The 22660-nt window shown below is 41.5% G+C and overlaps 1 protein-coding gene and 1 long non-coding RNA gene across 2 annotated transcripts in view; one reads left to right on the forward strand and one right to left on the reverse strand.

Moving 5' to 3' along the window:
- The window catches only part of LOC127493200 (uncharacterized), a 113641-nt gene that overhangs the window by 15298 nt on the left and 75683 nt on the right, over positions 1-22660 (forward strand). The gene's annotated exons all lie outside the window — the stretch shown is intronic.
- The window catches only part of LOC100349703 (N-acetyllactosaminide alpha-1,3-galactosyltransferase-like 1), a 28270-nt gene continuing 18997 nt past the window's right edge, over positions 13388-22660 (reverse strand). The window contains exons 4-5 of the mRNA XM_089323633.1: positions 14793-14930; positions 13388-14057 (exon numbers count right to left, since the gene is read on the reverse strand). Coding sequence (XP_089179759.1) covers positions 13388-14057; positions 14793-14930 — 808 coding nt within the window. The remainder of the gene's footprint in view (positions 14058-14792; positions 14931-22660) is intronic.

Raw genomic sequence — 22660 nt, forward strand, 5'->3', positions numbered from 1 at the left:
AGATGGTAGGAGATGGCCCAAGTCCTTGGGTCCCTGCACCCACATGGGGGGCGTGGAAGAAGCTCCTGGCTTTGGATTGGCTCAACTCCAGCCATTGTGACCACTTGGGGAATGAACCAGTGGATAGACGAGTTTTTCTCTCTCTCTCTCTCTCTTATACACACACACACACACTCTCTCTCTCATTCATTTTCTCTTACTCAGCCCCTCTGTAACATTGCCTTTCAAATAAATAAATAAATCTTAAAAAAAAGGGGGGGGGGAGTGGCTGAGATGGAAGTGATGATCTTCAAGACTGATCTGATTAGCGCCGTTGCTGAGAACTTGATTTGTCCGCAACAGCAGCCAATTCTTGAGTCCTGGGAGCCTTGGCAGTAGACCTCCAGGGTCTGACCAGCTGGCTGCTGTCAGATACATTACACTGGATTCCTTCTATTTTGGGAAATGGGGAGCCTCAATTTTCATCTTTATTTAGGATTTCTCTCTCTGCTTCTGTTTCCTGTCCTCTGACCATTTAAGTAACTATTCAGTATTTACCTTATAACAGTGTTTTTATAGCTGAACAGTATGTGTTGAGACGGTAATTTCCTTATTTTTTGTATTTCCACAAGTTAAAAATTGCTTCTTTTAAAAGTTTGCTTATTTTTTCTTTGTACCTTTTGTTGATTCATATAGCCTTTCAGTACAATTTCATGTGGTCTAGGACAAACACAAACAGAAGTCTACACACCTCATATCTGTACTTCTAAATCTCTTCTCCTGTCTTGACACGCTCAGGATTGAAAAGTATGCATCATGTTGTGGTTTTTATGATTGGAAGTCTGTGGGGGTAGGCATGTGGCCCAGTGGATAACATGCTGCTCAGGATACCCATATTTTATATTGTGAATGATTGGGTTGGCGTCCTGGCTCTGCTTTGTATTCCAGCTTCCTGCTAGTGCATACTCTTGGGTCCTGCCACTCATGATGGAAGATATCTCTCTGTCTCTTTCTCTTTGTCTTTTTCTCTGCCTTTCAAATAAAAATGAAAATAAATAAAACTCAAAAAAAGAAAATAAATCTGAAATATCAGGCAACCATATTTAATTTTTATTTGCAAATATCTGGATCAGTGATGCATGGAAAATAGTAAAAGCATGTGGAACTAATAAATTATTAGGCACTTTTTCATACATTTTATTATCCTTAATTTTAGCAAAATGATATACTAAAACTGCACACAAATTTTGATTTATTGATAATAATGCCAATTTAGACTTTTCATAAGTCACTGTAGACCTCATCTTTAAAACATTCAAAATTACTTATTGAAATTAATACAAGCTCCTAATTACAGGCAATATACAAAAATTTAATGCACTATTTAAAGATGGAATTTTAAATTTATTATTTTGAAAATTTAAACAGTATCACTTTATTAAAATAAAACTGATTATTAATTATAAAATCAGTATCCATGTATAAGAGCAAAATGTCAGTAGCTTGCTTCACATGTGTTACCTCCAAGCCTACGTGGATTGTTCACTATAAAATGTGCCCTGCTGCCAAGGCTAGCAGTGTCAGCCAGAATGCTCAGTAGTGATTCTCACTGAACATGCAAACTGGAACCTGAAGAGAAACAGAAAATGGACATTTGACACTCAGACTTAGGTATCAAAAACTTTTTTCACTCGTGCTCTCAGAGAAGAAGTGCCAGAGGCCAGCTCCAGCCAGTCCAGGGGTCCCAAGGTGGGAGAGGTGTCAGCGCTCGAAGAAATGAAAGATACTCTCACAGCAGTGCTGATGGCGTGTCTCTCACTCTTGAGCACCAGACTTTATTTTTATCATAAGTCACATAATGATTCTTTCTTCTTGCAGTAAAAAGTCTGTTGTCCATTTTCTTAGAACCATTGACCTTGTATTTTATGCTGCCTCTAGATTCTATGTCTACATCTAGTTATAATTTCTTTGACTTTTAAGGGCATATACAGAGCATGGGTTACAATCACAGACAGGTGCGAGGCAATGATTTTTACGGGCATATTCAGAGCATGGGTTATTATCATAGACAGGCACAAGATAGCAGGATACCCACACAAGCCAAGGCCTAGGGTGCTGTCGGGCTATGCAGAAATTGGCTACACGAAGCTGGAATATTACTGTCCTAATCTAATCTTTACTAGAAGCAGGCCCTTTTTAAAATGTATCCCCTCTTAGCAGTTCTTTCTGTAACTTTAATTTCTTTGTTGTACTTATTTAAAGATTCACTTAGATCTATTTTACAGTATTGGAGCACTGAAATATGTCCCAGTTCCTCTGCATCTGATCCAGCTTCTTGCTAATGTGACTGGGAAGGCAGCAGAAGGTGGTTCAAGTACTTGGACTGGTCACCCATGAGGGAGATCAGGATGGAGTTCCTGGGTCCTGGCTTTGGCATGGGCCAGACCGGGCTGAGAGAGCATTTGAGTGAACTCCCATTCGCTGGTTCACTCCTCAAATTGCTACATTGGCTGGGGCTGGGGCCAAGCTGAAGCCAGGAGCCAGGAACTCCATCTAGGTCTCCCGCATGGTTGCAGGGGCCCAAGCACTCAGGTCATCTTCCTGTGCTCTCCCAGGAAACATTAGCAGAGAGCAAGATTGTAAGTGGAGCAGCCAGGTCTTGAACCGGTGCCCACGTCGGATGCTGATGTTGGGCATCTAACCCACTGTGCCAGAACACCAACCCCTATCCCACTGTTTCATCAGGCCAGCTGTTTGCAGATGATGGTATATGTGGTGGAAATAGTGATTTCCATGGTTTGTACACCTTAGTCACAGTTCTCTTGTGAGATGTGTTTACGTTCCTTGGTCAGAGCTGTGTTAAGTGAGATACTATGACACTGAATAAAGAGTTATGTGGGTGGTGCTGACAGAAATATAATGGGCAGACATGGCAATCCATGCCAGAACAGGCATTGGTTCCAGTGCAGACCAGTGACCTTCCATGAGGGAAGGGGTACAGTATACGCAAACTGCCAACACATGGTTGATCCCCTTGGAAAATGGTGCTGCACTGGATATTCAGTTTGGATGCCACTTTTATAATTTGGGCACTCACCATGCTGATAGCCGGATTAACTTGATGAGAGAATTCCGTGTTGTGGGATCTAATCTTCCATCCCTGCCACTTTGGCCATTTGTACACAGTCCCATTAAACACCCTCCCTCCTTCTCTCCCTCCCTCCCTCCTTCCCCTTCCTTCCTTCCTTCCTTCTCTCCCTTCCTCCCTCCTTCTCCTTCCCTCCCTCCCTCCCTCTCTCCCTCCCTCCTTCCCCTCCTTCCCCTCCTTCCTTCCCTCCCTCCTTCCTTCCTTCCTTCCTTCCTTCCTTCCTTCCTTCCTTCCTTCCTTCCTTCCTTCCTTCCTTCCCTCCCTCCCTCCCTCCTTCTCTCCCTCCCTCCTTCCCCTTCCTTCCTTCCTTCTTTCTCTCCTTCTCTCCCTCCCTCCCTCCTTCTCCTTCCCCTTCCTTCCTTCGTTCCTTCCCTCCTTCCTTCCTTCCCTCCCTCCCTCCCCTCCCTTCCTTCCTTCCTTCCTTCTCTCCCTCCCTCCCTCCTTCTCTTTCCCCTTCCTTCCTTCTTTCCTTCCTTCCTTCCCTTCCTTCCTCCCTCCTTCCCCTCCTTCCTTCCTTCCTTCCCTCCCTCCTTCCCCTCCTTCCTTCCTTCCCTCCCTCCTTCCCCTTCCTTCCTTCCTTCCTTCCTTTCCTCCCTCCCTCCCTCCTTCCCTTCCTTCCTTCCTTCCTTCTCTCCTTCCCTCCTTCTCTCCTTCCCTCTCTCCCTCCCTCCTTCCCCTTCCTTCCTTCCTTCCTTCATTCCTTCCTTCCCTCCCTCCCTCCCTCCTTCCCTTCCTTCCTTCCTTCCTTCCTTCCTTCCTTCCCTCCCTCCCTCCCTCCCTCCCTCCTTCCCTCCCTCCCTCTTGCCTGCCTGCCTGCCTGCTTTAGTTTCTTTATTTTTTGTCCACATAACATGCTCTGGGGAAACCTTCCCTCTCAATTTAATTGGTGGTGATGACTAGAAATAAGTTACCAGATAGAGAACACAGGGAACATTCTAGAATGTGAGAACTGCAGAAGCAAAGGTCCATAGGCATGGTGGACTTGGAGAGCAGCAATGAGTTCAGTATGAATAGAAAATAGCCCCCGGGGTGAAGAGTATCGAGATTGAAGTGGGGGGTGGGGGATAAAATTAGAAAGATTGGGTAGGATTCTGTGTAAGGAGCTTTATGTACCACACTAAGTATGTCATCAAAATTCCTTTGTGTTGAAGGAAACTAGTGATGATTTTTTATTTGGGGGGAGCTTGTGATATGATCCAATTAGTGTGAATGTTGTTCTATGCCCACGAGCAAGATTTGGAGGTAGGCAATATTGGGGATAAGAGTATTATTTAAGATTATTTAGTAATCTTGCTGTAGAGTAATGAGACTTGATCTAAGTAAGACAGTGAAAATGTAAAGGAGGGCCGGCGCCGCGGCTCAATAGGCTAATCCTCAACCTAGTGGCGCCGGCACACCGGGTTATAGTCCCGGTCGGGGCGCCAGATTCTGTCCCGGGGTTGCCCCTCTTCCAGGCCAGCCCTCTGCTGTGGCCAGGGAGTGCAGTGGAGGATGGCCCAAGTACTTGGGCCCTGCACCCCTTGGGAGACCAGGAGAAGCACCTGGCTCCTGCCTTCAGATCAGTGCGGTGCGCTGGCCACAGGGTGAACCAACAGCAAAAGGAAGACCTTTCTCTCTGTCTCTCTCTCTCACTATCCACACTGCCTGTCAAAAAAAAAAAATGTAAAGGAGAAAATTAATTTAACCAATATATAAAAGATAGCATTACAGATTTGGTGATTGACTACATGAGAGAGAGAGATAAGAACAAGAATTTATATATGTGAGCACACTGTCTGGCACAATCCTAATTTGAGTTTGAGTGGGGTTCAGATAGACCTAGGCCTATCAACCAACTGTTCTGGTTTGTCCCAGACTAAGGGATTTCCTAGGACATGAGACTTCTAGTGCTAAAGCTGGAAAAGTCCCCGGTAAACCAGGACAAGTTGATCACTCTATCCTGATATGAAATGGCAGGTAGATTAGTGACAGCAACTTATCAGCATGAGCACTGGGACGCCTTCTGTGGTAGCATGATCCAGTAAGAGAGCCGTTGGTGGTGCAAGGGAATGGTGGTGCATAAAACTGCATGGTTATTGCTATTCCAGTGCACCCCCCTCAGTTGATCCAGTTTGTGGTTCCAGGGAGAGAAGAGATAAGAAGAAGCATATGAAAGAACAGGACTCTTCCCTAGCACTATAACCTAGAGGAGATAGATTCTTTCTCACACGGACCACCCCACAGCTCTGGAAACTTGAGGGCTTTAGTGCATTGGTGAATTCAGTTCAGAGGTTGGGGCAGTTGCAAGGGATGGAGAGGGTGGGAAAGAGGGAGAAAGAGGAACTTGGTAAGCTGCCTGTCACACAGAGGAATGGAAATACTTAGCAGAGCAGAATAAGGTCTGTGAAGCTGGGGCGTAAATCAGTGATATTTACTCTAAAATGATCTACTGATTCAGTTTAATCCCAATTAAAATTCCCAACTGTTTTTTTTTTTTTAATAGATATGACAGGCTGGTCACACCAAGGGTGACATCAACAGACCTTCCTTGAAAGAATTAAATTCAGGAGGAAGTAGTGTGTCGATTAGGGTTACTTTCTTTGTTACATTGTGCCATCTAGTGTTAAATCTTATGTACTTCTTAGATGATTAAAAAGACTGAAGAATTAAGATGCTGAAGGCTGTTTCAAAAGTTGTCATTCATTCATTTGTTTGACAAATACTGATTGAGATTGAGTATGTGTACCTTCTCGGTGCCAGTTACCGTTCTGTGTTTTTTAAAAAAGATTTATCTATTTATTTAAAAAGCAGAGCTACAAAGAGAGAGGGAGAGACACAGAGAGATATTCCGCCCCCTGATTTACTCCCCAATTGACTGCAATGGCCAGAGCTGGACCAATCTGAAGCCTGGAGCTAGGAGCCTCCTCCAGGTCTCCCTTGTAGGTGCAGGGGTTCTTGGGCCATCCTCTACTGCTTTCCCAGGCACATTTGCAGAGAGCTAGATCAAAAGTGGAGCAGCCAGGACTCCTACTAGCGCCCATATGGGATACCAGCACTGCAGGCAGCAGCTGTACCTGCTACGCCACAGTGCCAGCCTGCTAGTTACTTTTCTAGGCATTGGAGTTACAGCTGTGAACAAAATGGACAAAAACACAGTGATGGGAGAAGAGTACACTTCCACTTTTTGCATATGAATATCCTATTTTCACCATTTATTGAAAAGATATCTTTTTTTTTTTTTTGACAGGCAGAGTTAGACAGTGAGAGAGACAGAGAGAAAGGTCTTCCTTCTGTTGGTTCACCCCACAAATGGCCACTACAGCCGGCGTGCTGCGCTGATCCAAAGCCAGGAGCCAGGTGCTTCTTCCTGGTCTCCCATGCAGGTGCAGGGCCCAAGCACTTGGGCCATCCTCCACTGCCTTCCCGGGCCACAGCAGAGAGCTGGACTGAAAGAGGGGCAACCGGGACAGAATCCGGCGCCCTGACTGGGACTAGAACCCGGTGTACCGGCGCCGCAGGCGGAGGATTAGCCTAGTGAGCTGCGACGCCAGCCGAAAAGATATCTTTTTTAAAAGATATGTTTTTTTTGGAACTCTGCAGTGCTATTGCTTTAATATATAAAGTCTCCATTTATATGTGGATCATTGCATATCTGGGTTATGTTCTATTGGTTTATTTATCAACTTCCATGGCAATATCATATGCCTTCATTATTATTAAACTTTATAATCAGCTTTAATATTTGGTAGGGCAAGGAGTGTCACATTTTTTTTATTTTTTTATTTTTTTTATCTTTTATTTAATGAATATAAATTTCCAAAGTACGACTCATGGGTTACAATGGCTTCCCCCCCCATACCGTCCCTCCCACCCACAACCCTCCCCTTTCCCACTCCCTCTCCCCTTCCATTCACATCAAGATTCATTTTCGATTATCTTAATATACAGAGGATCAGCTTAGTATACCTTAAGTAAGGATTTCAACAGTTTGCTCCCACACAGAAACATAAAGTGAAAAATAATAGATGATTTTTTTTAAATGATGATGAAATCAGATCAGACCTATTGTCATGTTTAATCCCAGTGAGAGTCAAGTTGGGAATTGATAATTTCTTTTTTTTTTTTTTTTACAGAAGATCAGTTTAGTGTACATTAAGTAAAGATTTCAATCGTTTGCACCCCCATAGAAACACAAAGTGAAATATACTGTTTGAGTACTCGTTATAGCATTAAGCCTCAGTGTACAGCACATTAAGGACAGAGATCCTACATGAGGAGTAAGTGCACAGTGACTCCTGTTGTTGACTTTACAAATTGAGGAGTGTCACATTTTTAAAAAAAAATTTCTTTATTTATTTGAAAGGCAGAGTTACAGAGAGAAAGAGAGAGAGAAAGAGAGAGAGAGGACTTCCATCCACTGGTTAACTTACCTGAGGGCTGCAGTGGCCAGGGCTGGGCCAGACCAAAGCCAGGAGCCAGGATCTTTATCCAGGACTCCCAAAGGAAGCAGGGACCCAAACACTTGAGCAATCTTCTGCTGTATATGTGTGTGTGTGTGTATGTATATATATATATGCATATACACATATATAATATATAATATAATAATATATTGTGTTCATATTATATTAATATATTAATATAATATATTATATTAACAATATAATAATCTAATATATTATATATTATATTTATATATATTTAAAGATTTATTTATTCAGAAGACACAATGACAAGAGAGACACAGAGAGAGAGAGGGAGAGAATCTCCCATTTGCTAGTTCACTTCTCAAATGGCCTCAGTGGCTGGGGTTGAGTCAAGCCAAAGCCCAGAGCTAGGAGCTGCATCCTGGTCTCCCACATGTGTGGTGTAGCCCAGTAACTTGGGCCAGCTTCCATATGTTTAGATTTTTAAGATGCTGCCAAGATATTTTTCAGACTAGCTGTGCTACACTCTGTATTAGTCAGGTTTTCATTACTACAATGTAATACCTGAATAAGCTACTTATGAAGGAAAGAGAAGTTTATTTAATTTACAGTTTTGGAGGCTGGAAGTTGGTGGAGTATATACAGAGAAAGGATCACATGGCAAGCCAGGAAGCAGAGAGTAAGTGGGCTCAAAAACAGACTTTTATAACAGTCCACTCACCAGAACTCAAGGAGTCACGTGAGAAGTACTTTCTGAAGGCACATCTGACAGTGACCTGCGGACCTTCCGCAAGTTCCCTCCTCCTGAAGGTTCCAATTTCTTCTCCTTTCTTTCTCCTCCTCCCTCCCTGTCCCTCTCCTCTTAAAGATTTATTTGTTTGAAAATCAGAGCTACAGAGAGAGGGAGAGACGGAGAGGGAGGGAGAGGGAGAGAGAATTTTCCATCCGCTGGTTCACTCCTCAAATGGCTACAACAGCCAGAACTAAGCCAGGCCAAAGCCAGGAGCCAGCAGCTTCATCCATATTTCCCACAAGGGTGGCAGAGGCCCAAGCACTTGGACCATCCTCTGCTGCTTTTCCAGGCCACTAAAAGTGAACTGGGGCCAGCACCGCGGCTCACTAGGCTAATCCTCTGCCTTGCAGCGCCGGCACACCGGGTTCTAGTCCCAGTCGGGGCGCCGGATTCTGTCCCAGTTGCCCCTCTTCCAGGCCAGCTCTCTGCTGTGGCCTGGGAGTGCAGTGGAGGATGGCCCAAGTCCTTGGGCCCTGCACCCCATGGGAGACCAGGATAAATACCTGGCTCCTGCCTTCGGATCAGCGCGGTGCACCAGCCACAGCGCGCCAGCCGCAGCGTGCCGGCCGCGGCGGCCATTGGAGGGTGAACCAACGGCAAAGGAAGACCTTTCTCTCTGTCTCTCTCTCTCACTGTCCACTCTGCCTGTCTAAAAAAAAAAAAAAAAAAAGTGAACTGGATCAGAAGTGGAGCAGCTGGGACATGAGCAGCACCCATATTGGATGCTGGCATCACAGGTGGAAGCTTTACCTGCTGTATCACAACCCCAGTCTCCTAACATCTTCTAATAGTATCACCCTGGGGACCAAGCCTTTCACACATGGGACTTTGGCAACATTCAACATCTAGACCATAGGCCTCTGCTGTAATGGGGTCATCTCTGCATGTCTGTCTCATTATTTCCCTATTTTAAGGACACCAGTCAGACTAAGTCCTCATTTTAAATAATTGTACCTGAAAGACCCTGTTTTCAAATGAGGTCACATTCAGAAGGCATGTGTTTAGAATTTAACACATTTCTTTTGGGGATACAGTGTAACCCATAACAGTGCCATTCTCATCACATCATGTGAAGGACACGTTACTCAACATGGCTTATCACCTTTGACATTAACCTTGATAATTTGGCTGAGATAGTTTGCATTAAGTTTCTCCGCTGTAAAGTTACCCTTTTTGTCCCCATTTCTATATTGTTTTCTTTGGAAGGAAACCACTACATATGGCTCACAATAAGTGGGGTGCATTCTCTACTTCTTTGAGGGCAGAATGTTTGCATAAATCATTAGAGATTCTTCAGGCATTCATTTTTTCATATCTATGTGAACTAATGGACATTATTTTGTACTTTGTATTTTAGTCCAATGCTCCATTATTTATTTTGTTTAAATTTTTTTTTCCATTGGAAACTCTTTAGTTGGCTTCTGTGTCCCTTTGGCATATTCCCATCACTGGGTTCTTTTTGAGCACTTCTTTACTTTCTGGAACCAGAAGATACTCTAGGCTCATCTTATATTCCCCATCTATGGTCTGCAATCAGCCATTTCTTCAAGGATCCCTGGTTCTTTCTATTTAAGAATTGTATCAGAAACCAAGATCTGGGTACTAGTTCTACTTGTTGCTACTGGAATGTCATTGTTTCTAAGCCTCTCTCAGTTGACAGAATAAGGGAACATAGGTATTTCTATTAACTTGTGTATGTGTTTATAAACATTTCTACATATATTCCTTTATAAGTATATTAAGCTAGACATGACTTCATACTCATGTCTCCAATTCTCATCCATATGATGTAGATCAGTTTGGCTTCCTCTCTTGCTTGTCTGTAACTTCACGTAAGACTGAGAAATCTGGCTCCCACCATCTGCCATCCATTTACTTAATTGTTCAATTCCAGTATATCCACTGATGCTGATTTCAGAATTGTTAACCTACACCCCAAAGGAAACAATATTCACCAGTTAGAGTCTGGTTCTAAGTGTATATTCTTTTTGTCTTTGATCTTAAAGTCTCTACTTTTTTCTTAAGTTACTTTTCAAAGTTAGGTCAACATATTTTCTCTTAACCTCTCCACTGAGGTCATTATATACATTTATTTGTCATACAGTTAGACTCCTTTGTCACTGTTTACATTTCATCTGAGGATCTCCTGACCTCCCATATAATTTTTAAAAATCCTTCTGCATTGGGTGCTGGCGCTGTGGCATAGTGGGAAAAGCCACCACCTGCAGTAACAGCATCCCACATGGGCACCGGTTTGAGTCCCAGCTGCTATAATCCAATATAGCTCTCTCTGTGGGCTGGGAAAGCAGTAGAAGATGGCCCAGGTCTTTGGACTCCTGCACCCATGTCGGGGACCTGGAAGAAGCTCCTGGCTCCTGGCTCCTGGCTTCGGATTGACCCAGCTCTGGCCATTGCACCATTTGGGGAGTGAACCAGTGGATGGAAGACCTCTCTCTCTCTCTCTCTCTCTCTCTCTCTCTCTGCCTCTGCCTCTGCTTCTGCCTCTCTGTAAGTCTGCCTTTCAAATAAATAAACAAATCTTTTAAAAAGTTCTTGTGTGTTTAAGGTCCACTCTGAACTGTAGTTCTATGGATTTTGACACATACATAAGGACATGTATCCATTATTACAGTTTCATACAGATATGGTCCCCCCCCCACCGAAAAATCCTGTGCATCACTTATTTAACCCTCCCTCCCCAAGCCCCTGACAATCACTGATTTGTTTATTATCTCTATAGTTTTGTCTTTTTTAAAGTATCATAAAATGGAATCATCTGTATCATATGTGATAGTTAATTTTACATGTTGATTGAGTTAAGGGACTATATATGTGGGATCTCCATCTATTGGCTCTGTTTCATTGGAGAACATTAACTAATACAGTACATAGTTCCTGGCCTACTCCTTTTGGGATGGCGATAATAGGTTTCAGAGCTGATATAGAACTATTCTGAAATGCTTTGTTTCCCTGGTACTGCTGAGGCTTTTGCTTGATCCTGCTGATACTGCCTGAAGAAGTGGTGTGTGATTTCTCAGGTCTTGTCCTACTAGGTGGAGCATGGAGATGCTGAGTCATGGGACTGTGAAGTGCTTTGTCTTCCGGGCCAGCCAAGGCCAGTGGAGCTCTGGCCTAATTCCTCGTCGGGTTATGGGAAGAGGTAGAAGGTGCTTTCCTGAGATCCCCAGTGCCAAGTGCTACCAGGTGAGGGGTGGAGAAGACAGGGCCTACGGGACAGACAGGGCCTCTGGGACAGAGAGTATTCCCAGAGCCTGTTCTCAAAGTCCCTTGGTGCCCAAAGCTTCTGAATCTCCCCAGTGTATCTGTATCTATGGGCTGTCTTCTGCTGATGGTGGTGGAGAGAGAGGATTCTAGTCTGCTTTTTGTTACTGTGATGGAATATCTGAGGCAGACTACTTTTCAGGAAAAGAGGTTTATTTTGATTCTTGGTTGGGGTATAAGAGCAAGAGGCTGCAACTGATAATGCCTTCTAGAAAGCAGAGCCCTGAAGTGGTGCAGGCTGTCACTCGACAAGAAAGAAGGATTTGCATACACCTGGTGTCTCTTCTTGTCTCCCTCTTCTTACCCACAGGAGATCTACTCTAATTACCTTATCTAGTCTTAATCACTTCCCAAAGGCCCTATCTCTAAATACCATAATCATTAATATTAAGTTTTCATCCTTTTAATACCTGACAATTTAAATTTCTATCATTTCTCAGCCTTTTGGCTAAGATCAAGTGTGAAGATTAAATTTCCACACATGAAACCTTGGAGGACACTCAAGCCATATCCAAACTGTAACAGGAAACACTGAGCATAGGTCACTCTGTGGGTCAGGAACTTGGGCCTGGCTTAGCTGTGTCTTCTGCCTTGGGGTCTCTCACAAGCCTGTAATCAAGGTGTTGGCTAGCAATGAAGCCTCACCTGAAGACATGACTGGGTAAAGATCTGCTTCGAAGTGTACATTTGTGGTGTCATCTGTGTTCAGTTCCTTGAGGGGGGTTGAACTGACTGAGAGTCTCAGCTCCTTTTTGGCTATTGGATGGGGGTTGCCTTCAGTTCCTTCCTATGAGGACTTCTCTAACATGGCAACTTCCTACGTCAAAGGCAGCAAAGGAAGAAGGTCTACTAGTGAGACAGAGTACAGTCACATGTAAACTAATCATGAAAATGACTTCTCATTTTCTACTAATTATAAGGAATTCATCCCACAGTCCAGGTGAAGAGGAGGAGCAGCCATGACTCACATAAGGACATGAATACCAGGAGAAGTGGATCATTAGGTGCCATCGCAGAGTGTGCCTGTCATAGGCATCATCAATATTCTTTATGATTTTAAATGTTTTAATAAGCAATAATGCATTTCACTTACAGAATACTTACTAAACTTGTTTTTCCCCCATAGAAGGGGGTTAAGATAAAAAGTTCTTTTAACTCTAGTTCTTAATTTTTTTAAGATCTTATTTATTTATTTGAGAGGTAGAGTTACAGAGAAAGAGGGGAAGAGACTGAGAGAAAGGTCTTCCATCTGCTGGTTCTCTCCCCAAATGGCTGCATCAGCCGGAGCTGAGCTGTTCTGAAGCCAGGAGCCAGGAACTTCTTCTGGGTCTCCCATGCAGGTGCAAAGGCCCAAGGAGTTGACCATCTTCTACTGCTTTCCCAAGCCATAGCAGAGAGCTGGATTGGAAGAGGAGCAGCCAGGACTAGAACCATATGGGATGCTGGCATCACAGGCAGAGGATTAAGCTTCTGCACTACAGTAGAGTCTGAGCGTGTTTCTTCACAAAAAATCATTCGTAACTCCAAAAGCATTTCTAAATTATTTATAATACACATGTAATATATTATTTATAATACATATGTAACGCCATGTTATCATTTATTTATTCTTTATCCAACATAAGTAGAATTAGAAGGCTCAAAATTGCAAGAATGAAAATTTTTTTGAAAACTTTACATTTTTCTAAGTTTCTAAGAGTTTGAAAAATTTCATGGGTTTTATATCTGAGATATTACTTATTAATCACTTATTAATCAATAATCCTAGTTATATAATGATCAACTCATTTCTCGCTGCCATGCTATCTTAACTTGCTTAATTTGTGGAGGAGCTTTAAAAATTGGATCCCAGTTGTATTCTGGTGATAATAGCTTAGTGGGTTTATTGACAAAAAGATATTTGTTTAGGTGCTTTTCATATGTACTATTAACTTTATTTGTGGCATCAAAATTAATTCTTGTTTGATATTCATTAAAGAATCTTAAAAGCTCATGGGGTTTGCCACCAAAAGTTGCACCATGATAATAAAAATCGCCCTGTCCATATGGGATGAAAGCTGATGATCTGTGTCTTCTCTCATAAGGGAAATCATTAACATTCTGAAAATACCACCATGAGTGAAGCTGAGCTACAGTTCTGCCCAGGGTTTCTACTCCAAAGTCATTCTTGAAGATCTGATTTGCAGTCATAGAAAAGAGAAAATTGACTTCAAACTGGATGTAATCTATAATATATGTCCTTAAGTTCATCATGTATATGAAATCAGGGTCATTCCATGTATCTTCTTTGTAAGTATATAATATCTTGAATGTTCGAAGGGGGCCTAATTCTAAAATAGGTGTTTTGGTGATTTCATGATCAATGAGAATATAAAAAATAACATTGTAGCCAACCATAAAGTGCTTATCAGCAGATTGCAGGAACTGTTTCAATTGCCAATTAGCAAGTCTGTGAAAAATGAAACAAGAAAACAGAAAAAAATTATTTTGTAAAAAATTACAGCAGAAAACATGCCATTTAAACATGCTGTCTAACATAAGTGTCAATGATGATTAGGATAGGGACAGGCATTTGGCCTGGCAGTTAAGACACTGACTGAGGTGTACACATCTCATACAGGGGAGCCTGAATTGATATTCCAAATCCACTCCTTGTTCCAGTTTTCTACTAATGTGCTCCTGAGAGGCAGCAGGTGATGGGACAGGTGATTGATTTCCTACCACCCCACATAGAGGACCTGAGTTGAGTTCTTGGCTCCTGGCTTCAGCCTGGCCTAGTCACAGCTATTGTGGGCATTTGGAGAGTGAACTAGCATATGGGAGCTCTGTCTCTGTCTTCTCAATTAATTAATTAAAAACAAGATAAGGATAGGAAGAAGCTGAACCTACAGCTTCCATTGTATTGGTTAGTGAAATAGACTGCAGTAAATTTGAAGACCTGAGAAGAGCCATAAAATTTGCTGTGGATAAAGGGAAAGAAAACCTAAGGGATACTGATGAAGAGATTCCCAAGTAGTGTTAAGGACTCAGCCAAGGATGGAGAAAATAACCGCTATAAATAGTTATGTAGGTCAGCCAGAAATAATTATTAGGGTTAATTATATTAGTTATGTGGATGTAGAAAGTCCACATGTGCTCATCCTATTTTTTTTCCAAATAAAAATGAACAAATAGTAGCACTTACTTTCCATGAGCAAATACAACCAAGCCTATAGTAATATTCAGCCTCTTATAATATTCTTCCAGAACCTTTCTATTATAAGTTCCTTCCCATATGATTGGAGCATTCCAGTCAGTTGTTGTTTTAACATCAGAACGTTTTCTGTTGAACAAACAAGAAATAAGTTAAGCAGATATTGTTTTATTCTGACAGAAGAAGTTGTTGTCCAAGTGATAATAGCTAAATGATTACAAAGTACTTACTATGGGACAGGCACTGTGTTTAATTGCTTACATAACTCAAGTAATCTTTGCCTTGTCCTCTAAAGTAAGCACTAATATTATCCTTATTTTTCATATGATGAAACTTAGTTACAGACTGAGCTAGTAAATCACTTTGTATCACACAGCTAATAAATGTGGAAGTCAGGATTCAGATCCACCCAGTGTGGCTTCTCAGTCTGTTAGTCATTATACCATACTGCCTTTTGAACCTAGGGATTATTTTCTTTGCATTCTGACTATAACTTAAATTAGGTTAACCCAGTGGCTGAACATTTCTGTGATGATTGCCTGAAGTGGACAGCACCACTGCTTCCGAATGTATTATTGGTGTTTCCCTCCTCTTTCTCCTTATTCTTTTTCTCTTTCATCTTTTCTTGGAAGATCTAGCATATTACTTTTCTTTTTTTCCCTAATGCTTTAGGCTCATAAATGTAACCTGGAAGAAAATAATGAGAGAAAAGCATTAAACTTTCTTCTAATAATAACATGATAGTGGAAGTAACAGCATTAGTAGTGATAAATAATTTGGCAGAAGGCAAAGCATTAAAACTATCAAAGCAAATTAAGGACTTCACTTTGGGGCCTGGTGTTGTGGCTCAATGATTTAAACCTCCACTTGCAATGCCAGCATCCCGCATGAACACTGGTTGGAGTCCTGGCTGCTCCATCTCCAATCTGGCTCCCTGCTAATACACCTGGGAAAGCAGTGGAAGGTGACCCAAGTGTTTGGGCCATAGCCCACCATGTGGAATACCTGGATGGAGTTCTAGGCTTCAGACTTCAGCTTGGCCCAGCCCAAGTCGTGGTCATTTACAGAGTAAACCAGTAAATGGAAGAGATTCTCCACCCCCCGCCCCTCACTCTCATTCTCACTCTGCCTTCCAAATAAATAAATCTTAAAAAAAAAAAAAAAAAAAAGCCACTTTGGGCTGGCCCCGTGGCTCACTTGGTTAATCCTCCGCCTGCGGCACTGGCATCCCATATGGGCGCCAGGTTTTAGTCCCAGTTGCTCCTCTTCTGGTCCAGCTCTTGCTGTGGCCTAGGAAGGCAGTGGAGGATAGCTCAAGTGCTTGGGCCCCTGCACCTGCATGGGAGACCAGGGAGAGGCACCTGGCTCCTGGCTTCAGATCGGTGCAGAGCCAGCCTTAGCGGCCATTTGGGGAATGAACTAACAGAGGGGAGACCTTTCTCTCTGTCTCTCTCTCTCTCTCTCACTGTCTATAACTCTACCTGTCAAATAAATTAAAAAAAAAAAAACAACACAACTTTGGAAGGAATTGAATACAAAATGAGATGTCATTCTGCTATTTGTCATTGTCGATTTAATTTCTTTTCAGAGGAGTGTTTTATTAATGTTTGTATCAGTATTAGATTTTTTATTAATTTATCTTCATTGTATTTAGAAAGAGAGAAATATCTCCCATCCATATGCTGGTCTACTCCTCAAACTCTATCTGGGTCTCCCATGTGGATGGCAAGAACCCAGGTTCTGGAACTATCACCTGCGTCCCCCAGGGTGTGCATTAGCAGGAATCTGGAATTGGAGGCAAAGCAGGGGCTCCAAGCCAGGCATTCCAGTATAGGATGTGGGCATCCCAAGTGGTGCCATAGCCACTGCAGCAAATGCCTGCCCCTGATTATAAGTTTTAATTACAAATTCAAACTGTGACAAGGATAGGATTTGGAAATCCTTACCAGTATATTAATAATAGTCCTAATAATAATAAAACCTTCAGAAGAGCCCCTCTTACTGTTTTAGAGATTCTTTAACTTATACATGTATTTATTTTTATACAGTTATTTTAGTTATTTTTATATAATTTTGAATTCTATATTTATACTTTTATTTGATTTGCAAATCTCAAAATCTACCTTTAAACTGGCCGGATGTATCCTGTCGTAATGACGACACTTACAAATGAGGTGAACACTATTTTCTTGAGATGAATGAATTTGAGGATTATCCCTGTTTCCTCATTAGGTCAGATTAAAGGTTTGCTACCAAAACGAAAGAAAAAGTCTCTGAAAGCAGAGGCAATTAAAACCCTGTATTAAGCAATTTTTAAATAAAATATAAAATACAGAAGAATTAGAAGACTTAATTTATGTTATAGGTGTGAAGTTTTTTACCTGGGAGGTAAATGCTGGCCAGAGTGCATCCTATACAAAACAGGCTGTCAGTAATCTCATGGCCAAGATGACCAGATTGTCTGTATGATATGGTATGTATGATAAGATATTGTCTGTATGATATTGTCTGATATGTTAGATACCTTCCCTGGTCACCTTTTTGCTAACTTAGCGAACCTAACTACAAAGTGGCCCCGGCTACAGGAATGGAGACTGTGCATGGACTCAGTAGCATGTGTATCATCATACTAAGGCTGGGCTGTAGTCAGCACTGAGTGCCCAGCCTGTCACGGCAAGGCCCAACTCTAAGCCTGCAGTGTGCCACTATTTCCCAAGGAGACCAGCCCAGCTGTCTGATACTAGCTGATTGGTTATATTAGACTCCATCATAAATGTGGCAGCACCTTTTCCTAGGGAAGATAGAACGTTCTGATACAGATTTGTTTCCCTTCTCTACAAATCTGCCAGCTTGGTTAACTTGCAGAGTATCTTATCCACTGACTTGCTATCACACACATTGTCTCACCCAGGATATGCATTTTATCTTGAAGGTAGTGTGGAAATTGGCTTATTTCTATAAAGTTCTCTGGTCTTGCTGTGTGTTGCACTGTCCTAAAACAGTTGGCCTGGTAGAAACTGGAATGGTGCACAAGCCTCAATTTTAGTACTAGTTCATAGATATTTTCCCTGAAATATTGAGGTATTGTCCTGTAGTGTTCTACCCGTGCTTTGAATCAGTGATTAATATGAGATGCTGTTTCTTCAAAAGCTAAAACACATAGTTCATCAGGCAAGGTGGATGTGGGGATGATCCTGCTCATGATTTTATCTGATAACTCATTTATGAAATTTTGCTTGCCATTGTTATGACCATGGTTTCTGTGAGTTTGGAGTTTCTAGTTCCCAATGGAGGAATCCTTTAGAGGATAAAGTCATGGCTCTATGAAACTAATAACAGGTTATTTGATGTTACTCATGCTGCTGAACTAGGAGATAGCAATGGTGTTACTGTACTGACTGGGGTGACTGACCCCCATCACCAAAGAGCCATTAGGTCGCTGTTACACAGTGATGGCAAGGAGGGCTGCACATAGAACCGAAGGGACTCTTTGGGGTATCCTTTAGTATTCCCATTTTCAGTAATAATGATCAATGGGAAATTGAGCCAACTCAAAAAGGTGGGCTCACTACAGGATACAGAGTCTTCAGGAATGGAGGTTTAAGTCACACGATCAGATAAGAAAATTTCCCGGGCCGGTGCCGTGGCTCACTTGGCTAATCTTCTGCCTGTGGTACCAGCACCCTGGGTTCTAGTCATGGTTGGGGTGCCAGATTCTGTCCCGGTTGCTCCTCTTTTGGTCCAGCTCTCTGCTGTGGCCCAGGAAGGCAGTGGAGGATGGCCCAAGTGCTTGGGCCCTGCACTCGCATGGGAGACCAGGAGGAAGCACCTGGTCCCTGGCTTCGGATCGGCGCAGCGCGCTGGCTCTGGCAGCCATTTTGGGGGGTGAACCAACAGAAGGAAGACCTTTCTCTCTGTCTCTCTCTCTCACTGTCTAACTCTGCCTGTCAAAAAAAAAAAAAAAAAAAAAAAAAGAATAGTGCCCATAGGAAGTATGAGCAGAGGATAAGAAAACCATGAAACTGATTATTAATTACTTCTTTTTACTCTCATCCGTCTGAACAGCAACAGAAGTGGGACTGTAGCAGTGATCTGTTATGTTAGTTATTTTCTTGCCTTTCCCTGTTACCTTCTATGAAGAAAACTGGAGATGGCTAATATTACAGTTTAGGTTCTAAATGGGATTATGACTGAATTCCAAATAACTTGAGGCTATTCAGTAGCTGATGGGAATTTGTGTTCCTTCTGTTTTGGGAACATGGCTTTGTCCTTAAGTGAAGGTTAAGGAATGGCAAAAGGGGGGATTGTGTTTATTATTCTCCCTGTCCATCACCACCCCTGCTGTGCCTGGCTGTAAGCTCTGAAAGCAGGCTGATCACCCAAATGCCTTCATCTGTGGCCTCCAATGGGTTCTGCTAATGGCAGGCACCAGAATAAGGTAGAAGACAGGAAGATAAAGAGGTTGGGTTATCTTCCTCCTCTCCCTCTAGTTTTGTTGAAATGTTGACAGTGACCAGGCCTTCTAAACCTATAACTTATATTGGTGGCTTTTCTTTCCTGGTCTCCAGTATTATCATCTTTCCTTTGGGCCTAAGGGAGTTATAGCTTCCTATTGTTGTAAGTCTCTGAGTATCTCCGTATCCCTTGTTGGATCTCTAAATCTTGCTCAAATCTCTGCAAACAATCCTATGATTAAAGTTACTATACCTCACTTGAGTTGCTTCTTCTATACCCTGACAGATTTGGTATGTTAGAAGGTTAGATAGCACTGAAAAAGGCCTGAGCAGATGACATTCAGCAAGACACAAGGTGACCTAATCAAAAAGTACAATATTTTCCATATAGCTTCTCAGGAAGAAGTTATATATATATATATATATATATATATATATATATATATATATATATAAACAACACTAAGTTGTTATATGTAAGTATATATAAGTTTTATATATATAAGTTTTATATATATGTATATGTATACGTATACATATACATACATATGTATATACATATACATATATAAAACTTATATAAAACATATACATATATGTAAGTATATAAGTTTTATATATAAGTTATATATATATGTATACGTATACATATACATATATATGTATATACATATACATATATATATGTATATACATATACATATATATATGTATATACATATACATATATAAAACTCTCTCTCTCTCTCACTGTCCACTCTGCCTGTCAAATAAATAAATAAATAAAAATAAATTAAAAAATTTTAAAAAAGATTTATTATTTATTTGAAAGGTAGAGTTACAGAGAGATAAAGAGAAACAGAAAGAAAGAGATTTTACATCTGCTGTTTCATTCCCCAAATTGCTACAATTACCAGGACTGGTCTTGGCCAAAGCCAGGAGCCAAGAGCTTCACCAAGGTCTTCCACATGGGTACAGAGGCCCAGGGACTCTGACCTTCTTCTGCTTTCTCAGTTGCATTAACAGGAAGTTGGATTAGAAGAAGAGCAATCAATAAGTGAATCAGTGCCCATATGGGATGCTGGCATTGTAGACAATTGCCTAAACCATTACGCCACAGCACTGGCCATACAATGTGTTATTGGAGTCAATAAGCTAATATTTTGTTGAGGATTTCTCATCTATAGTTCTCTTGTATCTTTTCTGGTTTTAGATTTAAGATGATGCTGGCCTCATAGAAAAAGTTTTGGAGGATTCCCTCCCTTTCAATTATTTTGAATAGTTTGAGAAGAATTGGAACAAAGCAAAAATAAACAAATGAGAGTACATTGAGCTAAGAAGCTTCTGCACTGCAAAGGAAACACTTAACAAAGTGAAGAGGCAATTGACCTAAAGGGAGAAAATATTTGCAAACCATGCAACTGATAAACGATTAATATCTGGAATCTATAAAGAACTCAAGAAATTTAACAACAGCAAAACAAAAAATCCAGTTAAAAGTGAGCAAAGGACTTGAATGGGCATTTTTCAAGAGAGGAAATTCAGTTGGTCAACAGAGACTTGAAATATTGCTCGGGATCACTATCAGAGAAATGAAAATCAAAACCACAATAAGGTTTCCCTCACCCCAGTTAGAACGGCTCTCATACAGAAATCAACGAACAAGTAAATGCTGGTGAGGATGCTGGGATAAAGGCACCTTATGCACTGTTGGTGGGAATGTAAGCTAGTGCAGTCATTGTGGAAGACAGTATGGAGATTCCTCAGGAAGCTGAAAATAGATCTGCCATATGACCCAGCCATCCCACTCCTGGGAATTTACTCAAATGAAATGAAATCAACATATAAAAGAGTTACCTATACCCCCATGTTTATTGCAGCTTAATTTACAGTAACTAAGATATAGAATCAGCCCAGATGCCTATCAAATAATGACTGGATAAAGAAAATATGGTATGTACACACTATGGAATATTTCTCAGCCATAAAAAATGAAATCCTGTCTTTAGAAACAGAATGGATACAACTAGAAACCATTATACTTAGTGAAATAAGCCAGTCCCAAAAAGACAGATACCATAAATTTTCTCTGATCTGTGGTAATTAATAGAATACCAAAAATGTGTGATTATTTGCATTACAATCTGCATAAAATTATTCCTGTGCATAAACTGTTGAGAGAAAATGGCTTAAAGCCTGAATGATTTTTTTTTTGACAGGCAGAGTGGACAGTGAGAGAGAGAGACAGAGAGAAAGGTCTTCCTTTGCCGTTGGTTCACCCTCCAATGGCCGCCGCGGCTGGTGTGCTGCGGCGGCCGGTGCACCACGCTGATCCGATGGCAGGAGCCAGGTACTTATCCTGGTCTCCCATGGGGTTCAGGGCCCAAGGACTTGGGCCATCCTCCACTGCACTCCCGGGCCACAGCAGAGGGCTGGCCTGGAAGAGGGGCAACTGGGACAGAATCCAGCGCCCCGACCGGGACTAGAACCTGGTGTGCTGGCGCCGCAAGGCGGAGGATTAGCCTAGTGAGCCACGGCGCCGGCCTGCCTGAATGATCTTAATTATTATCTTGTAGCCACACAGAAAGTATTTAGATGTTACATTGTCATTGGTTCTATTTTATCTAAAGAAATTATGAATGATTAATTGACAAGAAAACCGTGTATGGGTGAAATGGTCATTTTCCCACTCAATTATTATTTATAGCCATTATGTATACTCTCACTAAACTAGGATCTTTTTGCTTTTTACTTGTTAAAACTTCTTTGGAGAAATATAAGCCTTTTTACTGTGAAGTAAATTTAAAATGTATTCTCTCAAAAACTAAAAAATGAATTAAAGGTAGAAGGAAGGAGAAGGACAGACAAGGATAAAATATCATTAAGTTCTTAGACTTGGGTCTGTAAATTATGTTGAATATGTTAAAATTAAAATAAAATTAAAAATGAAACAAAAAGATAGAATGGGATATTATCAAACCAAAAACCTTCTGAATAGCAAAAGAAACGAGAGTGAAGAGACATTCTATAGTATGGGAGAAAATATTTGCAAATTATGCTTCTGACAATGGGTTAATAACTCAAATATATAAGGAACTAAAGCAACTTACTAGCCAAAAAACAAATAATTCAATTTTAAAACCAGCACTAGATCCAAATAGCCGTTATTCGAAGGAAGACATTCAAATAGCCAACAGGGACACAAAGAACTGCTCAACTTCACTAATATGGAAATGCAAATCAAAGTCACAGTGAAGGAGTGGGTATTTGGATTAACAGTTAAGATGCTGGTTAAGGTGTTCAGATCTCATGTCAGAGTGCCTGGGTTTCATATCTTGTTCTGTCTCCTGGCTCCAGCTTCCTGCTAATGCAGACCCTGGGAGGCCGCAGAGATGCTGCAAGTAA

This window comes from Oryctolagus cuniculus, chromosome 1, assembly GCF_051225735.1.
Source record: "Oryctolagus cuniculus isolate XC-2025 breed Fujian yellow rabbit chromosome 1, ASM5122573v1, whole genome shotgun sequence".
In the NCBI taxonomy this organism is placed as follows: Eukaryota; Metazoa; Chordata; class Mammalia; order Lagomorpha; family Leporidae; genus Oryctolagus; species Oryctolagus cuniculus.